The following is a 24,256-nucleotide window of genomic DNA, read 5'->3' on the forward strand; positions in this document are numbered from 1 at the left end:
TTTGTGTTGTTAATTCCCTACAGCTGATATAATTGTGCATTAACCACAACAATGGCTATAGTACACAATGATGTCACACAAGAAATACGGCTTCGGATGCATACTCACTTATCTGATCAGCACGGCACCCTTGACATAAAAATGAATTACTTTTCCATAAATACATTCAGTGACTACCTTTAGGAATTCTGCCTATATGAACTATTAAAATACTTTTTATGTTGTATTACTGTTTCAATACAGGTCACATATCTTGGAATCTGATTCAGTTGGTTTTGATTTTCAAATCTTGGCAGATAATTTATTTACAACATTTGTATTCTGCCTATGAGTACAATAATAGGCTCATAGCATATATAGTCGTAGAAGTAATGAAGTATGTTCTTAGGAGTTCCTGCCCATCATCCACATTGAATAGTTGGAATCTAAAGCTTGTTGATTGTCGATATAGTAGCTTGGTTGATTATATAAATGATGAAACAAACAATCAAACTTAGGCATGAAGATTAATGTCCAATTTTGAACCAGTTGCTATCACATAAACTAAGCTGCCTTAGAAACCATGTTTAAATGTTTTAAAATCATGTTTACTGTCCTGAAAGGAAATGATAAAAAATAAGAATAGAACATCAAGAATCTCTATTATTTTCTTAATATAGACCTATATCTTCCTCGTCATTGGGTTGTGAGACACTTCATTAGAAAAATATGGAGAGCAAAATTAATAGTGCAAACCTAAGTATAAAAATTATTCATAGAAAATGTATTTATAGGGCTGTTTTCCTAATCCTGACAATAAATCCTGTAACTTCCTAGTATTTTTGGTTTCAATACATTTGGAGAATATAGCTATCCAAGAGCCTGGATAGCTCAGCAGACTAATGCATTGTAATTTAACTCCAGCTGTCTGCAATTAGTAAGTTCGAATCTTGCCAGGCTCAAGGTTGACTCAGCCTTCCATCCTTTCTAAGGTAGGTAAATTGAGGATCCAGTTTGTGGGGCCAATAAGCTGACTTTGTAAAATATGCAAAAGTATGAGGGCTATTGCTTAACGCATTGTAAGCCGCCCTGAGTCTCCGGAGAAGGGCGGCATATAAATTGAATTTAAAAAAAATATATCAAGAAGGGTAAAGATTTTAGCATAGGTTGGTGTAGGTTCTACAAATGTGATCATATAAAAACAAAATTCTTCATTAAAAGACAATTCTTATGGAGACTTTAGCAAACTTAGATATTAAAAGTATACACATCCAAGTTTAATGCAAAAAATATCTTAGAACAATGAGATATCTAAAAGCTTCCCAATCAACGAGGGCAAGAACAGAATAAGTTCAGCATAGGTATGTATTATACATATATAAAATTATTTTGTATATAAAAGTAAAACTGCATTCATTCCATCACACTTACATACACACATACAAACAAAGTTGCCTCAATACACCAATTTAGTATTTAGGTATAATATTTTGTGTCTCCAGTTTGTACTCTTAAACTCCTGAAGGTAACTTATAATCTTCAGTATTTGCATTGGCACCCAGTCAAAAGCCAGAAATATATTTAAGATTGAGTTTTCCAGATATTATCTAAAGTAATTTAAAAGTTCATTACGGGCCATTCACTAGACCTGCTACAATCAAGGTCTGTCAGCAGAGTTCAGTGACTACAACTAAGGCATTAAAAAGAAGAACACTTTGTCGGTTAATATTTGACATTCAGACTTAAAGGCCAGGAGCAAATTGTTTTAACAAATTTAAAAATACATTTGGCTGTTACTATATATGGTCTAAAGTGTTTTTTTAATATTAAAAAAAATTGTATGAAACTATTTTTAGTAAAGAGCAAGTCTCAAAAGATGGATGATGTTTATATAAACTGAAGGCTAACTCTGATTTATAGTTACTACCCTTAAATCCACTGAGATAAAGAAAGTAATGAGAATTTTTCAGTAGAAAAATGTATAAATTGAGATTGGATTTAATTTTGCAATTTATTTTCAAAGCTGATGTTCATAGGTAAATCGGTTTTACTGTTATTCTAGAATTGTAAAGTCTAATAATACCTACATGGCTTCAGTATTAATAATCTTCATAATATAGGCTTATCTTAATAATGCCATTATAGAGCAGAGTCTCAAATAGGAACATCTGCACGTCAAGTCAAAATTTGGAGGAGAAATCCTGTGTCCGCATCTTTTGACAATCAAGTGTGTTGCAAACAGCCAGTATTCAATCACCATGAATGGCAAATGAAATCTCCTTTATTAGCTAGACCCAAAGCAGTCATACTTAGACGTTTTCATACACAATTGCAAGAAACTGAAAAGTACTATAGCATGCCATTTAAAAAATGAATTATTAAATTTTTTAAAAAGTCTTTACTGTGAAACAAAGCAAGTTTTTTGCCATCTCACTTACTCCACTTATGTTCCAGTAATGGTTATCCCATGACCCTTTGAGATGCTGTTAATTTGAAGTCGGCTGGGTGGCAAATAGCTTTTGGGGAATGATTCGGCAGCAAAGCTGTTAACGGTGCATAATAAACTGCAGTGTAAATGGGGGCCTGTGTGAGACCTCATGAATTATTGTAAATAAAAATGTTGCTAGAGACAAGTGATTTATTTTGAAGCACACCAGCTTACTTTTTAAAGGAAGGAAATTGAAGGAAAAAGTTAAAAGAAGGTTGACTAGAAAATTGGATATATTTCTTTCAATTAATCAACACAGCTACTATATATCAATAACTCCCATGGCACTCTGTAGATCCACTCTCCAAAGCCTTTAATTACCTACAACGTCCCTGATGAGCCTTTGAGAAGTTGCTTCCTGGCTTTGAAGAACAGAACCAAAATGAGGACCTTGACTGGAATGATTGGCAGAAGCCAATGTTCATTATACCTCTGGTGTGCTTTGGTTCTTTCAAAGTTGCATGTATAGGGCTATGTTTTTATAGTCAAGTATGGTAAGGAAAGAAAACTAATATATATAGAGAGAGGCCCATCATAGAATTGCTTTCAAGATACGCAATGTTACCTTGAACCAGAAAAGGAATAGCATAGGAAACAAGTGAATGGCATGAGAAGAAATGTTGCAGCATCCCACCAGCTAGGAGGCACATACAGTAATATCAGCGCATATTCAGAATGCAGAAAACCTGATATTTATCCTCTTTACAACCTAAAACATCTAAGTCACCATCTCTAAAGCCTAATCCATTTCCACATAGTATAGAAAACAAATTAATCTGAATCTCTGAACTATCATTTGTTAAATGTAGGTTTCTGTGGAAATTGTAATATGCAATCTGGTTTATGCTATATTTGCTACTGATTTTTTAAAAATTATTTGAAGAATCCAGTGAAAAATGCTTAATTACAGGTAGTACTCAACTTACGGCCACAATTGAGTCCAAAATTTCTGTTGTTAAGTGAGACATTTGTTAAGTGAGTTTTGCCCCATTTTATGACCTTTCTTGCCACAGTTGTTAAGTAAGCAACTTGCAGTTGATAAGTTAGTAACTCGGTTGTTAAGTGAATCTGGCTTCCCCATTGACTTTGCTTGTCAAACGTTTGCAAAAGGTGATCATATGACCTTGGGACACAGCAGCAGTCAAGAATATGAATCAGTTGCCAAGCATCTGAATTTTGACCACAGAGATGCTACAAGGGTTGTAACTGAAAAATAGTCATAAGTCCAAAAATGGTCATAAGTCACTTTTTTCAGTAGTGTTGTAACTTTGAACGGTCACTAAATGAACTGTTGTAAGGTGAGGACTACCTGTATTTAGAATTTTTCCCAAGTTAAAACTATAATAAAGTCTCTGCTTTGTATATGCTTTAGTAAAATGTTATCCTCTCTTATATAGATAAGCTCCCTTTGATTTTATTGCTAGATTTATGTTGCAACAGATCTTTAGTTGCTTTTTAGAGACACTAATTTGATCCTGGCGAATAATGTGCAGAGACATGTAGTTGCCTCAGCTAACTCCTTTTCTTTGTGCATTTGGCAGATTATTTCTTAACGCTTGATGAGCCAATGAACAATATCACCACTACCCTGGGTCAGACCGCAGAACTGCATTGTAAGGTTTCTGGTAACCCTTCTCCGACTGTGCGTTGGTTGAAAAATGACGCTCCTGTTGTGCAGGAACCCAGGAGGATATCCTTTCGTGCCACAGCTTATGGGTCCCGATTACGAATAAAAAACCTCGATACCACAGACACCGGTTATTTTCAGTGTGTGGCGACAAATGGCAGGAAAACAGTCTCTACAACTGGGGTGTTATTTGTGAAATTTGGTAAGAAGCTGCTGCTACTACGCATGGAAAGATTGGTTTTAACACACATTGCCTAGTTCTTTGTGTTAATGTCATTTATGGTGACATTATGGTGAAAGGGGAATAGGTCAGAGAGTTTTCTGTCCCATCTTAACCAAAGTAGTCTTTCTTTTGAGAATAACAATTCGGTTCTTTGTTCACATTGCTAATTTTCAGACAACAGCTTTAGCCAAACATTTTAATGCTCCTATTTGCAATATAAATATGTTCTAATATGTAATGAATAATCATTTTTAAATAATCCGTAAAGGAAGCAGGGGCAGTTTTACTATGAAGGGCCAAAGTGAACATTATGGAGTATATTTAACTGAAAGAAAAACAAAGTGCTTTTTAAAAAATTCCCGTTAAAATGGAAGTATGGTATTCATTGAGAAAGGTTGATTTCCAGCTTGGAGACAAGATTTTCATAAGCGTTTGTTTGCGTAGTGGAAAGATTAAACACGTTGCCATTGTGATTCTTCATAGCCCCAGTCTCCTATAATTTAATATTTTAAATAACAAAAACATGTGCCTTCAATGGAAAAACTAAAACAAGGAAATAGGTATTAAAGCCAAAGTAAATTATGAGGTGGAAAACTAAGGACCCTTTCCTCAAATGTTGTCACATAATGAGCTGTGGAATGCGAGCCTTCTCCATAGCTGCCCTGGGCCTTTGGAATAGCTTCCCACCTGAGATCCAGAGGTGTTCCATAAAGCTGTAAAGACCTGACTTTTTCCTCAAGCTTTGGCCTAGGATAGTGGGTTTACATTATGTGTTGTTGTTCTGATGTCCTGACGGGGAGGTCATGATATGTTTTTATATTGTGTTTTTTAATTGGTTGCTATGAACTTCCCAGTAGGCAGTACAATAAGTTCTTTAAATAAACAAAAATTTTAATTAGATGATCTCTTAAGGTAGAGGGTTGTTTATAAGGGCAGAATGTTATTATATAATATATAATGTGTTATAATCCTTGCTTTCATTTTAGAAATTTAGATAATAAAATAACGTAGTAGTTGATGGAAGTGAATTTTCTTTTCTATGGCAGTGCATTTTACACATTTTTTTTCTCTCCCAAACCTTATTTCTCTAGGTCCACCTCCAACAGCAAGCCCAGGAACATCGTGAGTTTATTAATCATTTTATTAACTGATTAATACCATACTTTAAATCAATATTTAAAAGTAGAATTGTTCAAAAATTATAAATGATATTCTAAATTAGAGATATATTACTATTGAATGTATGTGAATTGAATGCAATACAGTTTTATTTCTTTTATCTGTATTTATTGTAGGAACCAGGTCTATATTTTTTAAAAAAATTACAGGTGTACATAGACCCAGAGGTACCCTACAAAGAGTTCTGTAGTCATTCTCACCTCTCATCTCTTCTTAGTTGAACCAGGCAGCTTCTCCATTTCCATAATTCCTCATCCATCCTAAATGCTTGCCTCTGAGAAAGTTAGCATTTCTATCACACAGGATTTGGTCAAAAGTGATTGACTGAAGATTTTGTCATTAAACAGGATAGGCAAAGCAAAGATCTTGCCTCAAATCCCCAGTGGGGATAAGCTGGCTCACAAAATGCTACTTTGAATGGTTTGCAGATCCCTCTGCTGGATATAAAGCTAACAAATTAAATAATTGGGCTAGGTGTATTGGCTGCTTTGTAGTTCAAGGTCTCAAACTAGCAAGACAAGGTTTATATAATATATATATTACTCATGAAGAATGAAAAACTTTCTAGAAATATTTTCCCCCTAACTATATGAACTTTATAGTTCATATTTACATCTATTTTGGAGCAGTAAGAACATTTTTTTAAGCTTCAGAAGGCTATTTCTTTTTGCTGTTTCTTCATTCTTGAAGAAAAGATTTCAAAGGGGGAGTTTAATGTGATAATTGTTTTTTCTCAGCTTGGATTTCATTCTACTAAAGGTGTTAATTAATTCAGCAACAACAGGATGTTTGTGTTATCAGCAACACTGGTTTGTTATTAGTCATTTACAATTTAACTTAATTAGCACAATCTACACTTTTGTGCTTTACCACCTTCTCATCTTGCTATTTTTGTTTTTCCAAACATATATGTTTGTGTATGTGTGTGTTTATGCGTGGGCGCGTATGTGCATGCCCACAAGTTCATGTAAAGTCTAACAAAGCAAAGACTTCTGTAAAATATGATACAGCTCTTAAAATATAAATCTGATATCAACTATTGTAATAATGCAACACATAACTATTATTAAAATCTAAAATAGATATAATTTTATATCAGTTGAGTCAGTTTTTGCATATCTTACTATTTGTTTCTCTAGCATTTTAGTTGATGTTGACTAAACATTTTATTAGCACTGAAGCCAATAGAAGAAGTCAGGAAATGAACTAATTGTATTAAATTATAAATTAAATATTACCTACATTTAGATAATACATACTACACAGAACTGGGAGAAAAATAGATCAGACTGTCACATAGCACACAAAAGACAGAAATGGATCTGGAAGATAGTTATCAGATAATGTGTTAGATCATTAATACATGGTCCCCTTTTCATTAGTAACATGAACTCATTTTTATAGATTTTTTTATTTAGACTTAGAATAACTTTATTGTTACTTTAAATGTACACTAATCGGCATACATTAAAATGAAATTTTATTGCATACAATAAAAGGGTCACTACCTCCAATATACACTACATAAACATGACAAAAATATAAATAAATAAATAAATAAATAAATAAATAAATAAATAAATAAATAAATAAATAATAAAAATGAATATACCGACATATATTTATTTTTATTCTATTAAATGGCCGGCAATCTCACCTAAGCAATTCTGGGCATGACCACTGTTAAAAACATAAGAATTAAAAGAAAATAAAGATATATACTTATAAAAACTGAGATAGTTTTTATCTTCTGAATGTATTTTGCTGTTGTATCCCTGCCATAGCACACTTTCCTGATTGTACTTTCACTTTCTGATGCACTAACATTTGAATATTTATTTATAATACAAGGGAAATTGGGTAATTAGAGTGGTTTATATAGGATTGGTTGAAATTTAGGATTACTCTGTACGTTTTCCAGACTGATCCTGTATTTCTTTACTACAAAGCAGTACTGTATGTATCTCTTACTTTCAGAAGTAAGAAAGAAATGACTGAAGCCTTTTTTGTGATTCCTCCAGCATGATAAAATCTTCTTCAATAGTAATCCATTATTTGGTATCTGTTGGAATCTAAGGTAATTTCCATGATCCATTGACCAGCCTAGTGCTCTTCTAATGACCTCAGAACTGTGTTACTTTCTTAATTTTAATCTGCTCGGCTGCTGCTGTGACAGATCAGCAGTCAGAGGGGAGATAGAACAGTCTGCTGCAGACAGGGCAGATTAGATTCCGAAAGATAAGAAGAGTTCATAGGAGGGGAGAAAATACTTTTATCCTGGGAAAATGTTGAAGTGTTAGCCGTTTCCATCATGATGTCATTTTCCTCACTTTTTGCACATCTTATATCATTAGCCCAGATTTGTTGAGGCACTTACGTCTGTATAAATTAATTACTGAAAGTTCTGAAGAAGTTTTCATTGAAGTAGCTGAGAGTAAAAAACACAATTCAACACGATCTTTTGGATATTAAACTAAGTGTGAGGCGCATTTTGCCTTTTAATGCAAACCTTGTTTTGGTTGTGTCATGTTCTATAATGCTCCATCCCTGTATAAAAATTCTTGAAAGCATTTCTTTTCTTAAAAAAAAAACCCAGACATTCGAATACTTCTGTACAGTTGAAAGCAGGCGTTCTATTTGATCTTGAATTAAAATATGCAATTTAGTGCAGGATTTTGAAGTATGATAATTAAAAATCTGAACTTTGCATAAGGTAATCTCCAGCTGAGATTTCAGTTGGGGTTTTTAGACAGAATTCCATTTTCAGCTTTATGGCTCAATATGGGAACATAGGGAAACTTCAAAGGATGGAGAGAATGGGGCCATGCCCATAGCCCTTGCCCCATTTGTCTCTAACCTCTGTGCATTCAGACAGGAAATTTGAAGAAGAATGGTATCATATGTTCTGTGCTCAAAGAAAGCAGGATGCCCTTTGTCCTGTTTGAAGTGTTTCCTATAACTCTAGCACAAAATGGTCTTGGACACTAAAGCCAACCCAAAATGTAGAGCCTCGACATGTCATTCTGGTTTTTCCTATGTGATTGTTGATAATTTATTTGTTTGTCTGTTTATTAAGTTTAGATGCTGCCCATCTCACTATGAAGTGGCTCTGGGCAGCTTACAGTTCCATAAATAACATATTAAATAACAATTCAAAGGTTAAGAACATTAAAATATTAGGCACTGAAAGTAAAACATTAAAATTAACAACACAGCAGATAAAAGAACCAATACATAGATGGGGTAGAGATGGGATCTTCTCCTAATCTACTAGCCACCTCCAAAATGAGAGTTACCCATCAGGGTCCCAAGCGAGAGATAGATTTTTCAGACCCTTTTCAAAGGCCAAGAGGGTGGGGCAGGTCTCATCTTAATACTCCAAATATCATGTTTTAGGATCTTGTGCAAATCCAAAGCCTGTGTCACTCTTATCTGTGCAAAATGCCTTTTTTGTAGAATCCACCAAAATAGGCATGCATTATCACTGGCTACTTTTATCTTAACCAAATTTCTTTATCAGAAGAACTCCTTATTTTTTTTTTCCCCCAAACTTTGTGAACTCTTTGAAAATATAGTCTCAACAATATCATGTAGTTTATATTGTTTTTAAGTTATTTTAAATTAAATTGCATTTAGAAACAGTCAAATTGATAAATACTTAAACACACACAGTCCAAGTAAGAGACAAGGCACAAAAAGGCAAAACTTGCTTAGTGTTCCAAAATGCTGTATATTAATCCAGCAGCACGACTGTACATATGAAGCATTTTTTAAAAATTGAAATCCAGCAGTTACGTGCTGCTTTATAGGGAGGGGAAAAGAAAAATCTGGATTTAATCTGCATTTTCAAGAAGACTAATGTATCCTAACTGTCACTTGCCAAAAATATCAACCTACATAAATCCTGTCTCCTTTTTAAAAAAAATCCGTAATTAGAATCATTTAAACTTTTTTTTAAAGCTGCGGGTACTTTCTAAATATTCTCCAGTGGATCAGAAATGATAGAAAACTCTGTGATCCAAAACTTGCATGAGCTATTTGTATCCAAGTATGAATTAAATGGGAATTACCTATTGAAAAGCAAGTTGCTTGGAGAATGGGAATTTGGCTGGCACCTGTCATGACTATTTTTTTTTTGATAAAATGTTTAGGTTTTACAGCAACTACTTTGCAAACAAAATAGAATTGTTCATTTTAGAACCCATGGATTTTGAGAGCACCTGCAAAGATCTAATCATAAGACTTAATAATTTATTTTTATCTTCAACTACAAAGTACAAACATTACGTGTCTTGAATATATTGGGTGAATCAACTGGACCAGACTTTGAAAAGTCCATCTGCCTTCCCTTGGCAGCAGGAATGATATACACACAGTTTCCACTGTCCAAGCTTCTGGCTTTCTTAGCTACCTCCTGAGTTGTGAAATCTATGTCTCATTAGATGAACAGAACAACTTTCCAGAAGGAAACACCCCAACTGCTCAATTTCCTGTCCTTTCTCCATATTATTAATGGCATTCACCCCAGCAAGTCTACATGTTAAATGTTTGGATCAGTTCTGCCAAATTCAAAGCAGTCTGGCATTCTTGGCTTGTTATCATTATGCAGTTTTTCAGCAGTTTCCTTATTCAGATATAAATGTGAAAGAAAGTGAAAATATCCTCTTTTTTTAAAATAGCTTCCAAGGCCTCTACAGAAATCTCAGTAAGTGATTTTCTTTGTTTCATTCTGAAGAGAAAAAAGATAAATGACTGGTTTGCTGCTTCTTTATTACAAATGTCAAATATACAATTTTAGGATTTCCTCAAAGTGTTATTGTAACATGGTTGCTGCAGATCTCCGGTTTTCAAAGATCTTAGCTTCATTTCCTTAAAAGAAATGAAAGTCTAACCTTTCACCCTCCTTCTGTGTGTCAATCAGCCGAGGGTTATAGTGATTCTTGTGTGGCAATTCAAGATGTGTGCATAAAGATCTGATTTCAAGGTTCTGAGATATACGCCATTCATAAAGAAGAACAAGATAATCTGAGGTTGTAACATTAGGACAAACTAAGGTTTCCATTCAGTATTATCCATTGTGTTTTGCAAACAAGACTTAATAAAAAACACAGTAGTAAGACTTCAGGCACTAATGTTCCTTTTCATGAGCTGCAAATCCAGTTTTAAACATCTAATTTAACATCACAAATGTGTAAAATATATTACAATCAAGGAAGAAACCGAAATAAATGCCCCATTGACTTATCATACTGACTTAGAATTCAGTTATTTTGTGCTTCTCATTAAAATATCAAACTTTTTTGTTGTTACAAAAAAAGATAGTTGGTGATTAGAGTGATCACCAGACCATACTCAAAAGAGAACCTGCCCAAAAAATCTTTCTAATAATTGTATGTTCCCTGTGTGCCTTCCTTTTTGGCTGGCAGACTAAAAGAAGCATGCCTGTTCCCTGATGAGTGGAGAGGAATCCGCAAGCTGAGATAGACAGAGAAAAATGAATTGTGGCTCTGTTTGTTAGAAGGTATATGCATAACACTTGGTGGCAATTAGAAAGCCTGTGCATGTGATTGTCTATTATTGCAAATGGTCCTGGGGTGGCAAAAGGGATGCCCATTGTTGCACTGTAAGTATAAGGAGCAAGTTTGGGTCTCTTAAGGCCAAATGTAGCAGAAGTTGTGGAAATAAAACATTTGGCAAATCCTTGCCTTCCTGTCATTTCCCTGTGGGAAAAGCAAAATAAAAACTCTTCACTAATTCATTAACAGAAATGGATCTTTAATATTTCTGCTCCCATAAAGTTTCCTATCAGAGACTAAGCTAAACACTAGTCCTTAAATGCTCTGTAAATGTATGTTAAAATCTGAAGAGAATTGGTATCTGTATTTATACAGGTTTTTTTTTTTTTAAATTTGATTTATATGCCGCCCTTCTCCGGAGACTCAGGGCGGCTTACAATGCGTTAAGCAATAGCCTTCATACTTTTGTATATTTATACAAACTCAGCTTATTGCCCCCACAAACTGGGTCCTCAATTTACCCACCTTAGAAAGGATGGAAGGCTGAGTCAACCTTGAACCGTGAGATTCAAACTTACAGTAATTACAGACAGCTGATGTTAATCACAATGCTATCAGTCTGCTGAGCCACCAGGCCCGTTGATTCATTCATTTAGATACTGTATTTTATAGTATAAATTCACATGACTCACTCCACACAGACTTCATGGCATGGGCCAGGTTATTTGTGGGCCCAATTCTCACCTTCCTGCTAGGTATAACAGAAGGGGAATGTTTTAGCTCCAGTCTCTTAAGGTGTTGTGGCCCACCGGTGGCCAGCAAAGCTGGCAGCAGAGTCAGACAGTGAAGAGGTTGGGGAGGAACATGGGCCAGTCCTGGGGGCTGGGAAACGCTCAGATGAGGCTCTGCGTCAGAGGCAGAGAGGGAGATAGACAGCAGTGAAGCAAAAGAACAGCTGGAGTCCATTCCCAGTGTGCGCATGCACAGAACTGCCAGAAGACAAGAACAACTCAGAAAGCAGAGTCGACTTGGGAGTAAAGCCACACCTTGGAGATAATTGGCCCCTCCCATAGGAAACAAAAGAGGAACGAATGGGGAGGAGGCTATTGTAGGAAACAATTCGTTCGTTCAGTAGTTTCAAGAGTGGAAAGTTCTGTTCATGACTCTTAAGAGAGTCTGTGCCAAGTTTTGCCTTACTCTGTGTTTGGAAACAAGCTATGTGGCAGCTTGCCAAACGAGATAAGGTGTGTTGATAAATATTCCTTTGAAAAACTGTTTGGACAAACCTTGCTGACTGTGAATGAAAGTAATTCACAGTCATGTAAATAAAAGAGGTTTTGCTGGGACTAATTCCTGCTTCCTGCTTTTTAAGGGAACCTAGGTCAGAACATAAGGAATGCCAACTGGTGGACTTTGGAAACAGGCCAACAGCAGGCCTGTTGCAAAACCTTTGGTCTGGAACATCCAAACACCTGAAATCTAGCTGGCCCCCAACTCAGCTAGCATTCTGGAAAGCCTTTTTTCTCATGCATAGGGATTGGGAGGTTGATGGAGCCCAAGACATGACTGCCATTGTTATAGCTATTGTGATCCTTAGTGCCCACAATATATGTAGTAGTCATAATTATAATTGGTTTGTTGAATTTAAACTTTTAAGTCACTATGAGTAAAATTGGAAGATGGGCAGAATATTAGAACCAGTTTGGTCTTGTGGTTAAAGCAACAGGTTGGAAAGCAGGAAACCATGAGTTCAAATGCTGTCTTAGCCATGAAAGCCAGCTGGGTGACTTTGGGCCAGTCACTCTCTAACCTACCTAACCTACTTCACAGCCTAATCTACCTCACAGGGCTATTGTTGTGGGGAAACCAAGAGGAAGAAGGTGTGGGTTATCTATAAAAATCATAAAGGCGGGATACAAACAACTAAAAAATAAAAATAAATCTATTCAAACAAACAAGCATGCAGATTTTTCTCCACTGCTATGTAGTGGAATTAGTCATTCTAGCCAAATTACTCAGAATGGGCTAGATTGTTGACGAAATCAACCTTGTCTCATTTTTTTCCAAGAGCAAATGTTTTAAAAATGCCAAATAGAAGAGAGGACACAATAGTCTTGTTTTTTTAAAAAAAAAAACAATTAAATTCAAGTGTCCAGATTTTGAGAGAAACTTGCTTTCATTTCAGTTGCTTCATGTTGTTATTTATGACTATGCCACACATCACAAAGGTATCTTAGGAAAAAAACGGGTAGGAGTTCAAAAGGATAGGCAAACAGAGACTGATTAGGAATGACTGAATTCCTATTTTGTTCTACTCAGTTGACACTAAACTCAGAGGAGGGGTATTCACATGACCCTCTAAGCCATAGCACAAGCAGCAAAGGGATAAAAAAGTGGTCTTGGGTAGCCACTCACCAAAGGGATCTCAGCCAAGGAAGAGAGGGCTAGACACATTGCTGCACTCATTTACTAGATAATGACTTGTGTTAATTTATGGGTTTTCCTTTGAATTGAATGGATGGTAAATATGTGACAATAATAGAGCCAAAAGGATTTAATGTTGAGCATTTTCCAAGCAAGTACCCAGCCTTCTGGGACCCAATATTCCAGTAAAACTTTACCTTGGAAGAGATTAGCAATGAATATCCCTCACTTAACCTACTGCAGTTGGAGAAGTTATGTGTCCTGCGAAACTCTAAGCCAATAACTCTTCAAGAAGATCTAGATTTGGGTTAGGATTTTTTTGAGGAATCTCCCAATCATTTGGTGATGTCCCAAATTGGTGTGAACCTGATTCAGGCTGAGCTTGAATACCAAAGTAAATGCATTATAATCGTTAGTTTGAGATTTAGATCAAATATACAAATAACAAGCTCTAGCTTGGCAGTCAAAGGTCTCTCAAGGGTGTGGTCAAAAAACTCAATATGGTAGCCGCAGTGGTGCAATCCAAGCTCTGCCCATTTTTAATGCCCCCATTTATGAAGCAAGCCCTGCATGATTTTTTTAAAAAAATCTTAACTGCTCATTGCTTGGGCTGTATTAATACTAATAAAGTTTCTAAATTGCAAGAAACAATAATTCCATTTTAATTAATTAGTTAGATCTGCATCTTAAATAACACATCAAAATCTTGGCCCTAGCATTAGAGAGAGAATAGTTTCGGCATTAGAAACCAAATTCTATCAAAAAGGAAGTTTGAAGGAATGTATTGCTTTGAGAAAAGAAAATAGGTTGCAGACTGAAAGAATCTGGAAGGATGTTACACAGAAGAAAGACTTTCCCCCCACTATTAATTCCAAGGTTAGGATGTGGTATAATAGATTTAAGTGGCACAGAGGTAGATTTTGATTGAATGTTACAAAAATGATCCTAGCACTAAAAGTAGTTTTGACAGCAAAATCTATTCCTGAAGGCAGTCACAAATTTCTTGCTGGCTGTATACAAGCAGAGGTAGATATCCATCTGTCAGGAAAGATTTAATTACGATTGATTGATTGATTGTGCACTGAGCAAAGATTTGGAGTCATTGCCTTAATGGTCCCTTCATGATTCTGTGAAGCTGTAATTAGATGCCTTCTATCCAGGAAGTTAGTTGTTCTTCCTATTCTGCCAAGAAAAGACAGTAGATATGAAAGAAGATGTCAATTTACATTGCAAGACTTCAGTTAAAGTGTTTTTAGGATTCAGTTCCATTCTGGCAAATTTGAACAAAACTTGATGTTAGCTCACGGTATTCTGATTTAATATCAAGAATCCAATGAAACCATATATTTTTCCAAACCCAAATAATAGGACATTTATTTCGCCATAGAGAAATGCTTTAACTTATCCTTTGGAATCTGTATTCATGGTTTGAAAAGTATATTTTCTATGCTGGCTACCAGAAACCAAAAACAATAGTTCCTAGAGAACAAAAGCTTTCTGTCTTTGTGCAGGGTGACTTTTTAGTATAATGTGAACATTTTATATATATAAAAAACCCTTGTGATGAAGATGACTTGAAACTCAATATGCAACCAGTAAGACCAGAAACTTTTATTGCATTCAGCGGAAGAGGGCACATTGTAAGCTATGGGGCCCAGACCATTTCCATTTAAAGCTAACAAAGCTACCCATTGTTGTAAAGAAGTGTCAATCTTGCAGACTTCAACTTAAACAAGTTTACCTTGTGCTTTGCCGATCTTTGGAGTAGCCAGTGGCCTCAATCCTTGGGAATGTGTTTATTCAGTCTAGTAAAAACATTAAAAAGGGGGATAAATCTCTGGTGACCTGAACTGCATTTTGCTGCTGCCATAAACCATAGGACACTTAGAAAGGACTTTTAGAGGTAAAGATAATATCGCTTCTATAGCCTGTGCCTATGTTATGAACTTGAGTGGTAGTTACAGAGGTCAGTTGCAGCTTACATTACTTCATCACAAAATCATTAAGGGTGTGGAAGAAAGGCGATAAGGTGTTACATCATTTATTCTTGTAATTCAGGCCACGCACAGTGCCACAGCATTAGCTGCATTAAAGTAGTAACGTGGGAGGAATACAACTGTAAAAATCCCTACCAGATTTTCAACTGCTATACAAAAAGGCATCAAACACCGACTTCCCAATGGGACAGAGCTATTAATTTTGTGAATAGCATGGTTTTTATTGTCCATTACCTGGCATGACAAAGTTCCAAATAGCGCAGAATTTGTAGCATGTATACACTATTGAAACAGCAACATCTATGCTGGCTTGGGCATGTCGTGAGAATGGTTTCTGGTCGGATTCTGAAAGATCTCCTGTATGGAGAATTAGAGCAGGGAAAAGTGCCTTAGAGGGAGACTACAGCTGCAATATAAGGATATTTGCAAGAGAGATCTAAAGGCCTTGGGAATGGACATTAATGACTGGGAAACCTTGACCTCTGATTGTTCAGCTTGGAGGCTAAAGACGCAGCATGGCCTTCTCCAATTCGAAGAGACACTTGTTCGGCAGGCCGAGGCAAAGAGGCAGTCCCGGGACCAGCGAAATCTGGGGGTTGAGCAGGGGACAGAATGTATCTGCCCTCAGTGTGGAAGGGAGTGCCACTCTCGAATTGGCCTTTTTAGTCACACCAGATGCTGTTTTAGGACCTCTTTCCAGAGCACGATACCATAGTCTTTTGAGACTGTAGGTTGCTAATGAATATTGTGGAAGGGAAAAAAACAGATTTCTACCTTTTTTGTCAACTAAGCCTCTTGCAAAAAAAAATTTTTTTAATTCTTTGCATTTTTGATTGACGGCTTACTCAAACATTGTTCGTATTCAGGTTCATGTCCTTATTTCAAAAGGCTTTGAATAGAGGAGATGGAGGTGAGCAGTTTTCTTACGCTCCAATCATGCTATTGAAACACTTCTGACTTACAAGAGACCCAAAGGTGGAAAATGAATAAACACTGAGATAAACATGTATACTTAATTAGCTTGGTCTGGATTTGAACTTAATTTCCTAGTATGAAAGTGGAGGAACAATATCATCTGAAAATGGTATCGTATTTGTATTAATTTTAGTAGATTGGTGAGATATCATTCCTTTGCTGTGAGAGCAGGCTGCTACTGATCATACTAATATCAAATCTAACTGTCCAGTAACAGAAACAGTGTTATAGAAACAGCTGCATATGTTTTGATTCACATATAAAACATTGCTCATAAATTTAACATAGCTTCATTGTTTGATAGCGTACGGTCATATTTTTAGAAATAATACTTGGCTGAGGCTACAGTAGATTTTTTTAAAAAATGTCTTTGTAAAATACATGTTTTCTATTACCAAGCCACGATAAGAGTTTCTCTTGATGTAAACCAGCTTTCTTGCTGGTCCTAGACTCAAGCTTTTAGGCTTGATAAAGTGCAACGGTATAAGTATGTTATAGCAAAGTTTATTAAAACAAGGTTTTCTTAAAGAGACAGCTTCCTTAAATATATCTGTAATCTCCAGTAATAATTTTTCCAGGGGCAGTCTAGATTAATGAAATTATTAATGCACGTAGGTTTTCTATAGCAATTAACATTCAAAAAAACAATTCTTGTTATGCAACTTTTAATCTAAGAGCAATCACCTTCTTATGTACTACATTTGTATTTTTCTGGTTTGTTTTAAAGGTTGGGGCGATATGCAGAAGGGAAAAGAAAAGTTTCTAAATTCTACTCTTAACATGTTTGCATGAATTGCAAGTACTTATCAAGGGTATGGCTGAGATTTTAACAAATCTATCTCTGTTCTAGGATTTCTCTAAAGTTAAACCATAAGAACCACCATTACCTAGATTTCTTGTGATGTCTAAAAAATTTTTGTAGTTGATGTGTAGTTTGATATGACTTATTTTTTTAAAAAAGGCTAAAATGAGCTGGAAGGATATTGTTTGGGGTTTATTTTACAATCAAAAAGCTACTTATGAGACATCTCTCTACATCTATATCATCTATAACTGTCCGTCCGTCCGTACATCCATCCATCTATCTATCCATCCATCCATCCATCCATCCATCCATCCATCCATCCATCCATCTATCTATCTATCTATCTATCTATCTATCTATCTATCTATCTATCTATTTATTCCCTTGTAACAGATGTGTGACAGTGCAAGGATTACTCTTATGCTTTCTGTGGCAATGATAAGCAATTGCATCATAAATATGTAAAGTTCCATGAGACATGGATAAAATGTTGCATATTTTTTTCCTGTTTCCTTTTGTATATTTTTAGTCTAACAGTAGCAGATTGCAAATTAACACAGAATTTTTTAGACATCTAGGCTGTCAAATGCCTATGAATCCACATGCTGATGGGGTCTGTTATGAAATGGTTTTTAACCATCTTTATCTATACAGTAATGCAGTGTCTGACAGTTTATTTGGACCAGTCAGAATAACAGACTTGGAAGGGATCTTGGAAGTCTTCTAGTCCAACTCCCTGTCCAGGAAGGAAATCCTATATAATTTCAGACAAATGGTTGTTCAATATCTTCTTAAAAACCTCCAGTGTTGGAGCATCCACAACTTCTGGAGGCAAGTCAACCCACTAATTAATTGTTCTAACTGTCAGGAAATTTCTCCTTAGTTCTAGGTTGGATTAGTTTCTATCCATTGCTTCTTGTCCTGCCTTCAGGTGCTATGGAAGCAGCCATTTAGATATTGGAACACTGCTATCCTGCACCCCTAGTCCTTCTTTTTTCTAGACTAGACATACCCAATTCCTATAACCATTTTTCATATGTTTTAGCCTCCAGTCCCCTAATCTTCTTTGTTGCTCTTCTCTGCACTCTTTCTAGAGTCTCAGCATCCTTTTTATAGCATAGCGATCAAAACTGGATGCAAAAACCAAGTGTGGTCTTACCAAGGCATTATAAAATGGGATTGATGTTTCACATGAAGTGTTAGTGCCACTTTATAATACTTTAGTAAGATCACACTTGGAGGTTTGCGTCCAGTTTTGGTCATCACAATATAAAAAAGATATTGAGATCCTAGAAAAAGTGTGTATTCAGTCATGGCTGAATAACTAGAGGTCTTTTTGTATTGTTTTTATTCCTTGCAAAGCTTAAAAAAGAAATAAAGTAAGATTCAAGAAACCAGGAGAAAAATGTCCATCAAACTGTCAATAGATACGAGCATTCTTTTTGTGAGCCCTGCTTTGAAATTAAGCCTTTTTGTGACAGGGAGAAAAAAAATCTTTGATTCCTCTTCTAGATATAGTCCTTCATGCCATATAACAAGGCCATCAGCCTACCAGGAATTGTATCAGCAAAATCCAGAAGGAAATTCATGGTATCCTGACTAGAAGTAGTCTGATAAAAATAGGGGTGGGGGGAGTTTGTTTAGTTTTCTTTTTGTGCAGACTGATCCATTTCACACTTCAACCCTATAGAACATGTATGTCCTTGTGTGTGTATGTGTGTGTGAGAGAGAATTGCAGATGACAATTCATCCTGAATTCTTTTTTAAAAAGTAAATTTATACCAGGATAAAATTGAGTAAAGGCTATGAGAGTTTTTTTTTAAATTACAGTACATTTATATTGGGGAGAGTAATGGCATGTTTGAGGAGAGTAATGGCATTTTCATACTATAGGTAGTCCTCCACTTATGACCACAACTGAACCCTAAATTTCTATTGCTAAGTGAAACAGTTGTTAAGTGAGTTTTGCCCCATTTTACAACCTTTCTTGCCACAGTTATTAAGTTAATCACTGCAGTTGTTCCATTAGTAACACACTTATTAAGTGAATCTGGCTTCCCCTTTGATTTTACTTGTCAGAAAGTTGCAAGAACTCCCTGGGACACTGCAACCGTTATAAATATGAACCAGTTGCCAAGCAACCAAATTTTGATCACATGATCATGGGAATGCTGCAACAGTGTGAAAAACAGTCATAAGTCACTTTTTTCCAGGGCCATTGTAACTTAGAATGGTCACTAAACGAATAGTTGTAAATCAAAAACCACCTGTATATGTAGACGTGCTTGATTCAGCTTTGCTTGAAAGACTTGTGTTCCAGTAGCTCACTTCCAAACGAAACATGGAATCAAATGCCTTTCAGCTCTCATAGTAAAATGATTACCTGCAGCCTTTCCAATCTTTTGGGTTCCTTCTCCTTTCTAGACTTCTGATTTAGTGGTTTTGAAGAAAAGTCTCATGGATGGACCCCTTGACTGAGTCAGTTCCATTCATGAACACAGAACATGAATTTCATTTTTCCTGAACCAAATGTTCATAGTTATTGTCTAAGGCAGGGGTGGGCGATTGTGGCTCTTTTACAACCTGTGGACTTCAACTCCCAGAATTCCTGAGACAGCTTGGCTGTCTTGAGTTGAAGTCCACAGGTTGTAAAAGAGCCACAATTGCCCACCCCGGTCTAAGGAATCAAATCCTATCTCATTTTTAAAAAATTAACCAATTATTAGTCTGTGAATATCTTCTGTTTACTGAATTGATGTCTATTGGAAAGAATTTATTTTTGTTGCCCTAAATGATGATTTAGGCAACAAAACTATAGTTTTTCTTTTACAACATACACATATGGCTATACTGTGGAGTGAAGGGAGACATTTATTTAATATTTCATGAACGTATTTTATATAATGTATTTTTAAAGCCGTTGCATGAAGTTTCGACAATTCTTCCAACTTTCTTTAGTAAGTAATGTTGAAGAGTGGGGTTGATTTACTACAGCTTCTTCACCCTGTTTTTTTGTTTGTTTTTCTATAGATAGAATTGTATGGCTCAATTTCATACTTCTATCAGCAAGCACCCTCTTATATCAAGTCAGACCAAATATTGTTCTAACTCAGTCATATCTATCCAGACAAGCAGTGCCTCTTAGGAGGCCCAGACAAAAGTCTTTCCCAGCCTGATTATTCAGCATATCTTACCTTTCTTAGAAGTTGGCTCCAAAGCTTTCAACATACAACACAAGTGGTCTGTCACTTTGTTACAGGTGCCTCCAGCCATTGTACCTTCTTAACAGAGTTCTGATTCATATTTGCATATTTAAAAGGTGGGAGATTTGATTGTTTGGTCTACCAATGGGATGTCCCTATCAGAAAAAAAATCACCTTTTGAGCACAGACTCCTTTGGATTAGAGCAGAACAAAATGTAAGAGGATAAAAGTATGTTTACTTTTTATAGAGGCTGGGTTGCCATGGAAAACCTGCCGTTGTTTATAAAATTCAGGATGATTTGACTTTTCTTAAAAAATAAAAAAGGTATATAAGGTTACTGTTAAAATAAAACATCCTGTCACTCAGTTAAATCTAAATGAAAACAATTGTATAGTCCAAGTTCCACCTTAATCAAATGGGAAACATGAGCCTGCACATTTACAAGGAAGGTGCCTAGAAACAGCCAGTCAGAGACAAGGTTGAAATGCTCAGATTCCCAAAGCATCTGCTCAGCAGCCCAGATGGCTTGAAGAAAAACAGGAAGGCTAAGAGAACCATGATCTGCCTGTTGGAGACAGTTCATAGATGAAGTATATCAGATTTTTGACAGGACGATACCCTTTTCCTTCAAGGAAATCAATATTCCCTCTGTTCATCATGTGCAGTTTCCCATTATTTTGAATCAGATATGGATTGATTTCTGCTATTGTGCTTCTTAGGAAAAGAGAGGGAGGGAGAGATAGAGGTAGAGAGAGAACAAGGGTAAACCAGGGGTGAAATCCAACAGATTCTGACAGGTTCTGGAGAACCGGTAGCGGAAATTTTGAGTAGTTCAGAGAACTGGTAGCGGAAATTTTGAGTAGTTCAGAGAACTGGCACATACTACCTCTGGCTGATCCCAGAGTGGGATGGGAATAGAGATTTTGCAATATCCTTCCCTCAGGAATAGGGAGGGAATGGGGATTTTGCAGTATCCTTCCCCTGGAGCGGGATGGGAATGGAGATTTTGCAGTATCCTTCCCCTGGAGTGGGGAGGGAATGGGGATTTTGCAGTATCTTTCCCTACCATGCCCACCAAGCCACACCACGCCTACCAAGCCACGCCCAAGAACCGGTAGTAAAAAAAAATGGATTTCACCACTGGGGTAAACATTCATTCCTCCTAGAAACAGGGGTCCCCAATATCTAGAAGATACCAAGTGATTAAAGACTAGATTAAAAATATTTGAAGCTTCTCGAAATTAAGAACTATCTGATGTATCCAGGAAATCCACATGAACGAAAACTTAGGTGTAAAGAATTATCTGAATAAGGATTTTATAGAATCCAAGCAGGTATTTTGGGATTTAGTACAAAGCTCTAAAAATCACCCCATGGAATTCTGAAAAGGAATCCTGTTTTCTGCCTTATAAGTTAAAACATGTGCAAGGTCATATTTTTTTAAAGTAAGGTAATAACCCCAACTTAACATAGAATATACAAATGCACCATTTCTCTAGAGAATAGCTACTTCCTGCTCCAATATGTGAGACATCTAGATTTTGCATGTGTAAAAATAGAAGAATATTTTACTAAAGATGACCTCTGATAGGTTAGACCTATATTATTTATGTCAACAAAACCGAAACAAAACCATGAAAGGATGTCCATTTGGGTGGTCAGCAAAGTTATAACTTGTCTAAAAAGTTGTTGCACTTCATTGTTGTTATTGAAACTCATTTTAAAAAGGTATAGAGTGTCAACTAAAAGGAATCCAGTAGAGTTTTAAAATAACCTAAGGGCTAAAACATTGCTTGGTTCCAGAAAGGAAGTTCTGTGGTCTCATGTTTCAGTTTAATTGGGATTTCCTGGGCTGACAACTGACTGGGAGCATCCGGCATTACCGGATAAGTAATACCAAATCCAGCTGCATTGTAAGAAGCTGTCACTCTAAAATCAATTGATACTCAAAGCTGGTATCATTTCTTGTTGCTATTAGCAACAATGGAGTATCGTAGATCCTAGATAGCAAGTGATAAACTGGCCAGCCTAGGTAAAAAGGACAAAGAAGGAAAATGTTAGTTTGTAAAGAAGCAAAAATCTAAACTGATATACTGAAATAGATTCGATATTTCTCTTGTTTCTGTCCCAAATGCTTTCAATATTCTTTAGGTCAGCTATCTCGAAATTTTGAGATTCACTTTCTTGCTCATGTGTTGGTTTCAGCTTTCTGTGCTTCCTTTTCTTTTCTTTTTAACAAAAGCTGAGATTCTCTGAAAATCCATTTCTGCACCAGATGCCAAATTCCAAGTGAAAATGTAGCAACCACAGACATAGAAGATGGAGTTTTTGATATGGTTCGCTAAAATAGCCATAACTGAGCATCTTATTTGTATGATCTTTTAAGTTGTGTATATTTCTTTATCTTAAGTCTGAATGGCTCTGCCATCCTCCAGGAAGAACTAAAATAAGTCTGTCAAACAAAATGTAAGTTCTAGGAGTTTCCTGTCCTTTTCATAACTGTGAGCATATGAAGTGCAGTTCATATTGAAAAATTATGTAAGAAAGCTGCCAAGAAAGATCCAAGCAGTATTACCAATGCTGTTTCATAAGCAGTCACAGCTGCTGTTGATCCAACAGTTTTCCCTCCCTTTTTTTGAAAAGGAGTAATTACTACAATTGGGCAATGTTTTAGAAACAGTTCCGTAAAAGTAAGTGCTTTCCAGCATGTATGCAGGTAGTCCATGTCTACAGCTCTTTAAAACAACTGCATCTTTTCTTTGGATCCCCTGCGGGCGGCATTGAGCAGCTAGCCAATGCTGTGCTGTGAAAGGATGTGACTGTTTTAAAGAGTTGCAGACAAGCGCTAGTACAGACACTGGCAAAAACTTCTCTTTTGAGGGATTCCAAAAAGTTATATACTGGCCTGCAATTGAATTGTGAAATAAAAAATATTTCTGGAGCGCTGCACAGCCTTACTAATTATGACAATGCATTGCAGTTAAGAATGTAAATAGATTACTTTTAGACAGATTTGGCCCTAGCTCAGGACATATTTTCCAGAATTGTTCATTAGCATAGCATTTAGATTGGGACAGTTAACATTTCCTCTATAAATATCTAGATCACAAATTATCTGATATACATGAAACACCATCTTCTGCTTTTTGAGGACTGGCGCCAAACCGTAGACTTTACAGGCATACAATAAACTTGGATGGTGCATCCAGAAGTGAAGTTCTTATGCAAGCTTTTAATTGTCTGTAAAGAATGATATGGTTTTAAACTTGTCAAAGATAATGAGGTTATACATGAGACACTTTGATTACCAAATTATAGAGTCTATGCTTTTTTAATTGGTTCACACAGTCATTCAGTCTACCTCATTTTCAATAGCTGAGTGTATTTCCTTTCTTATGCCAATTTTAGATATAATAGACACTCTAAAATGACTTGCAATGCTGAATTGTCATCATAATTTGACCTCTGTCCTCAAATCCTTATTCTGAAAGAGCCCCATTAGAAATGTTAGGATTCTGAACTAAACATTTAAAGATTCTAACTTTGAATAAATCTGCCAGTTATTTACTTGTGATGAAATGTAACATTGTCAGTTGTGTTAATATACCATATATACCACTAAATTAGAACTGGGTTTTAATCAGCCTGAGATTGTTCATATGGAATTGTCTGTATTAATTTAGATATACCATGTAATACAGGTAGTCCTCGGCTTACAATCAACGGCACTGAAAAAAAATGACTTATGACCGTTTTTCACACGTTACAGCATCCTCATGGTCACATGATCAAAATTAGGTTGGTTGACAACTGATTCATATTTATGACAGTTGCCGTGT

At 36.0% G+C, this 24,256-nt stretch overlaps 1 protein-coding gene across 1 annotated transcript in view; it reads left to right on the forward strand.

Moving 5' to 3' along the window:
• The window catches only part of ROR1 (ROR family WNT receptor 1), a 163,267-nt gene that overhangs the window by 119,536 nt on the left and 19,475 nt on the right, over positions 1–24,256 (forward strand). Inside the window, exons 3-4 of the mRNA XM_034415250.3 lie at positions 4,009–4,296; positions 5,409–5,439. Of these exons, the coding sequence (XP_034271141.1) occupies positions 4,009–4,296; positions 5,409–5,439 (319 nt within the window). The remainder of the gene's footprint in view (positions 1–4,008; positions 4,297–5,408; positions 5,440–24,256) is intronic.

Source organism: Pantherophis guttatus, chromosome 3 (assembly GCF_059756535.1).
Source record: "Pantherophis guttatus breed Tessera chromosome 3, ASM5975653v1, whole genome shotgun sequence".
Classification (NCBI taxonomy): Eukaryota; Metazoa; Chordata; class Lepidosauria; order Squamata; family Colubridae; genus Pantherophis; species Pantherophis guttatus.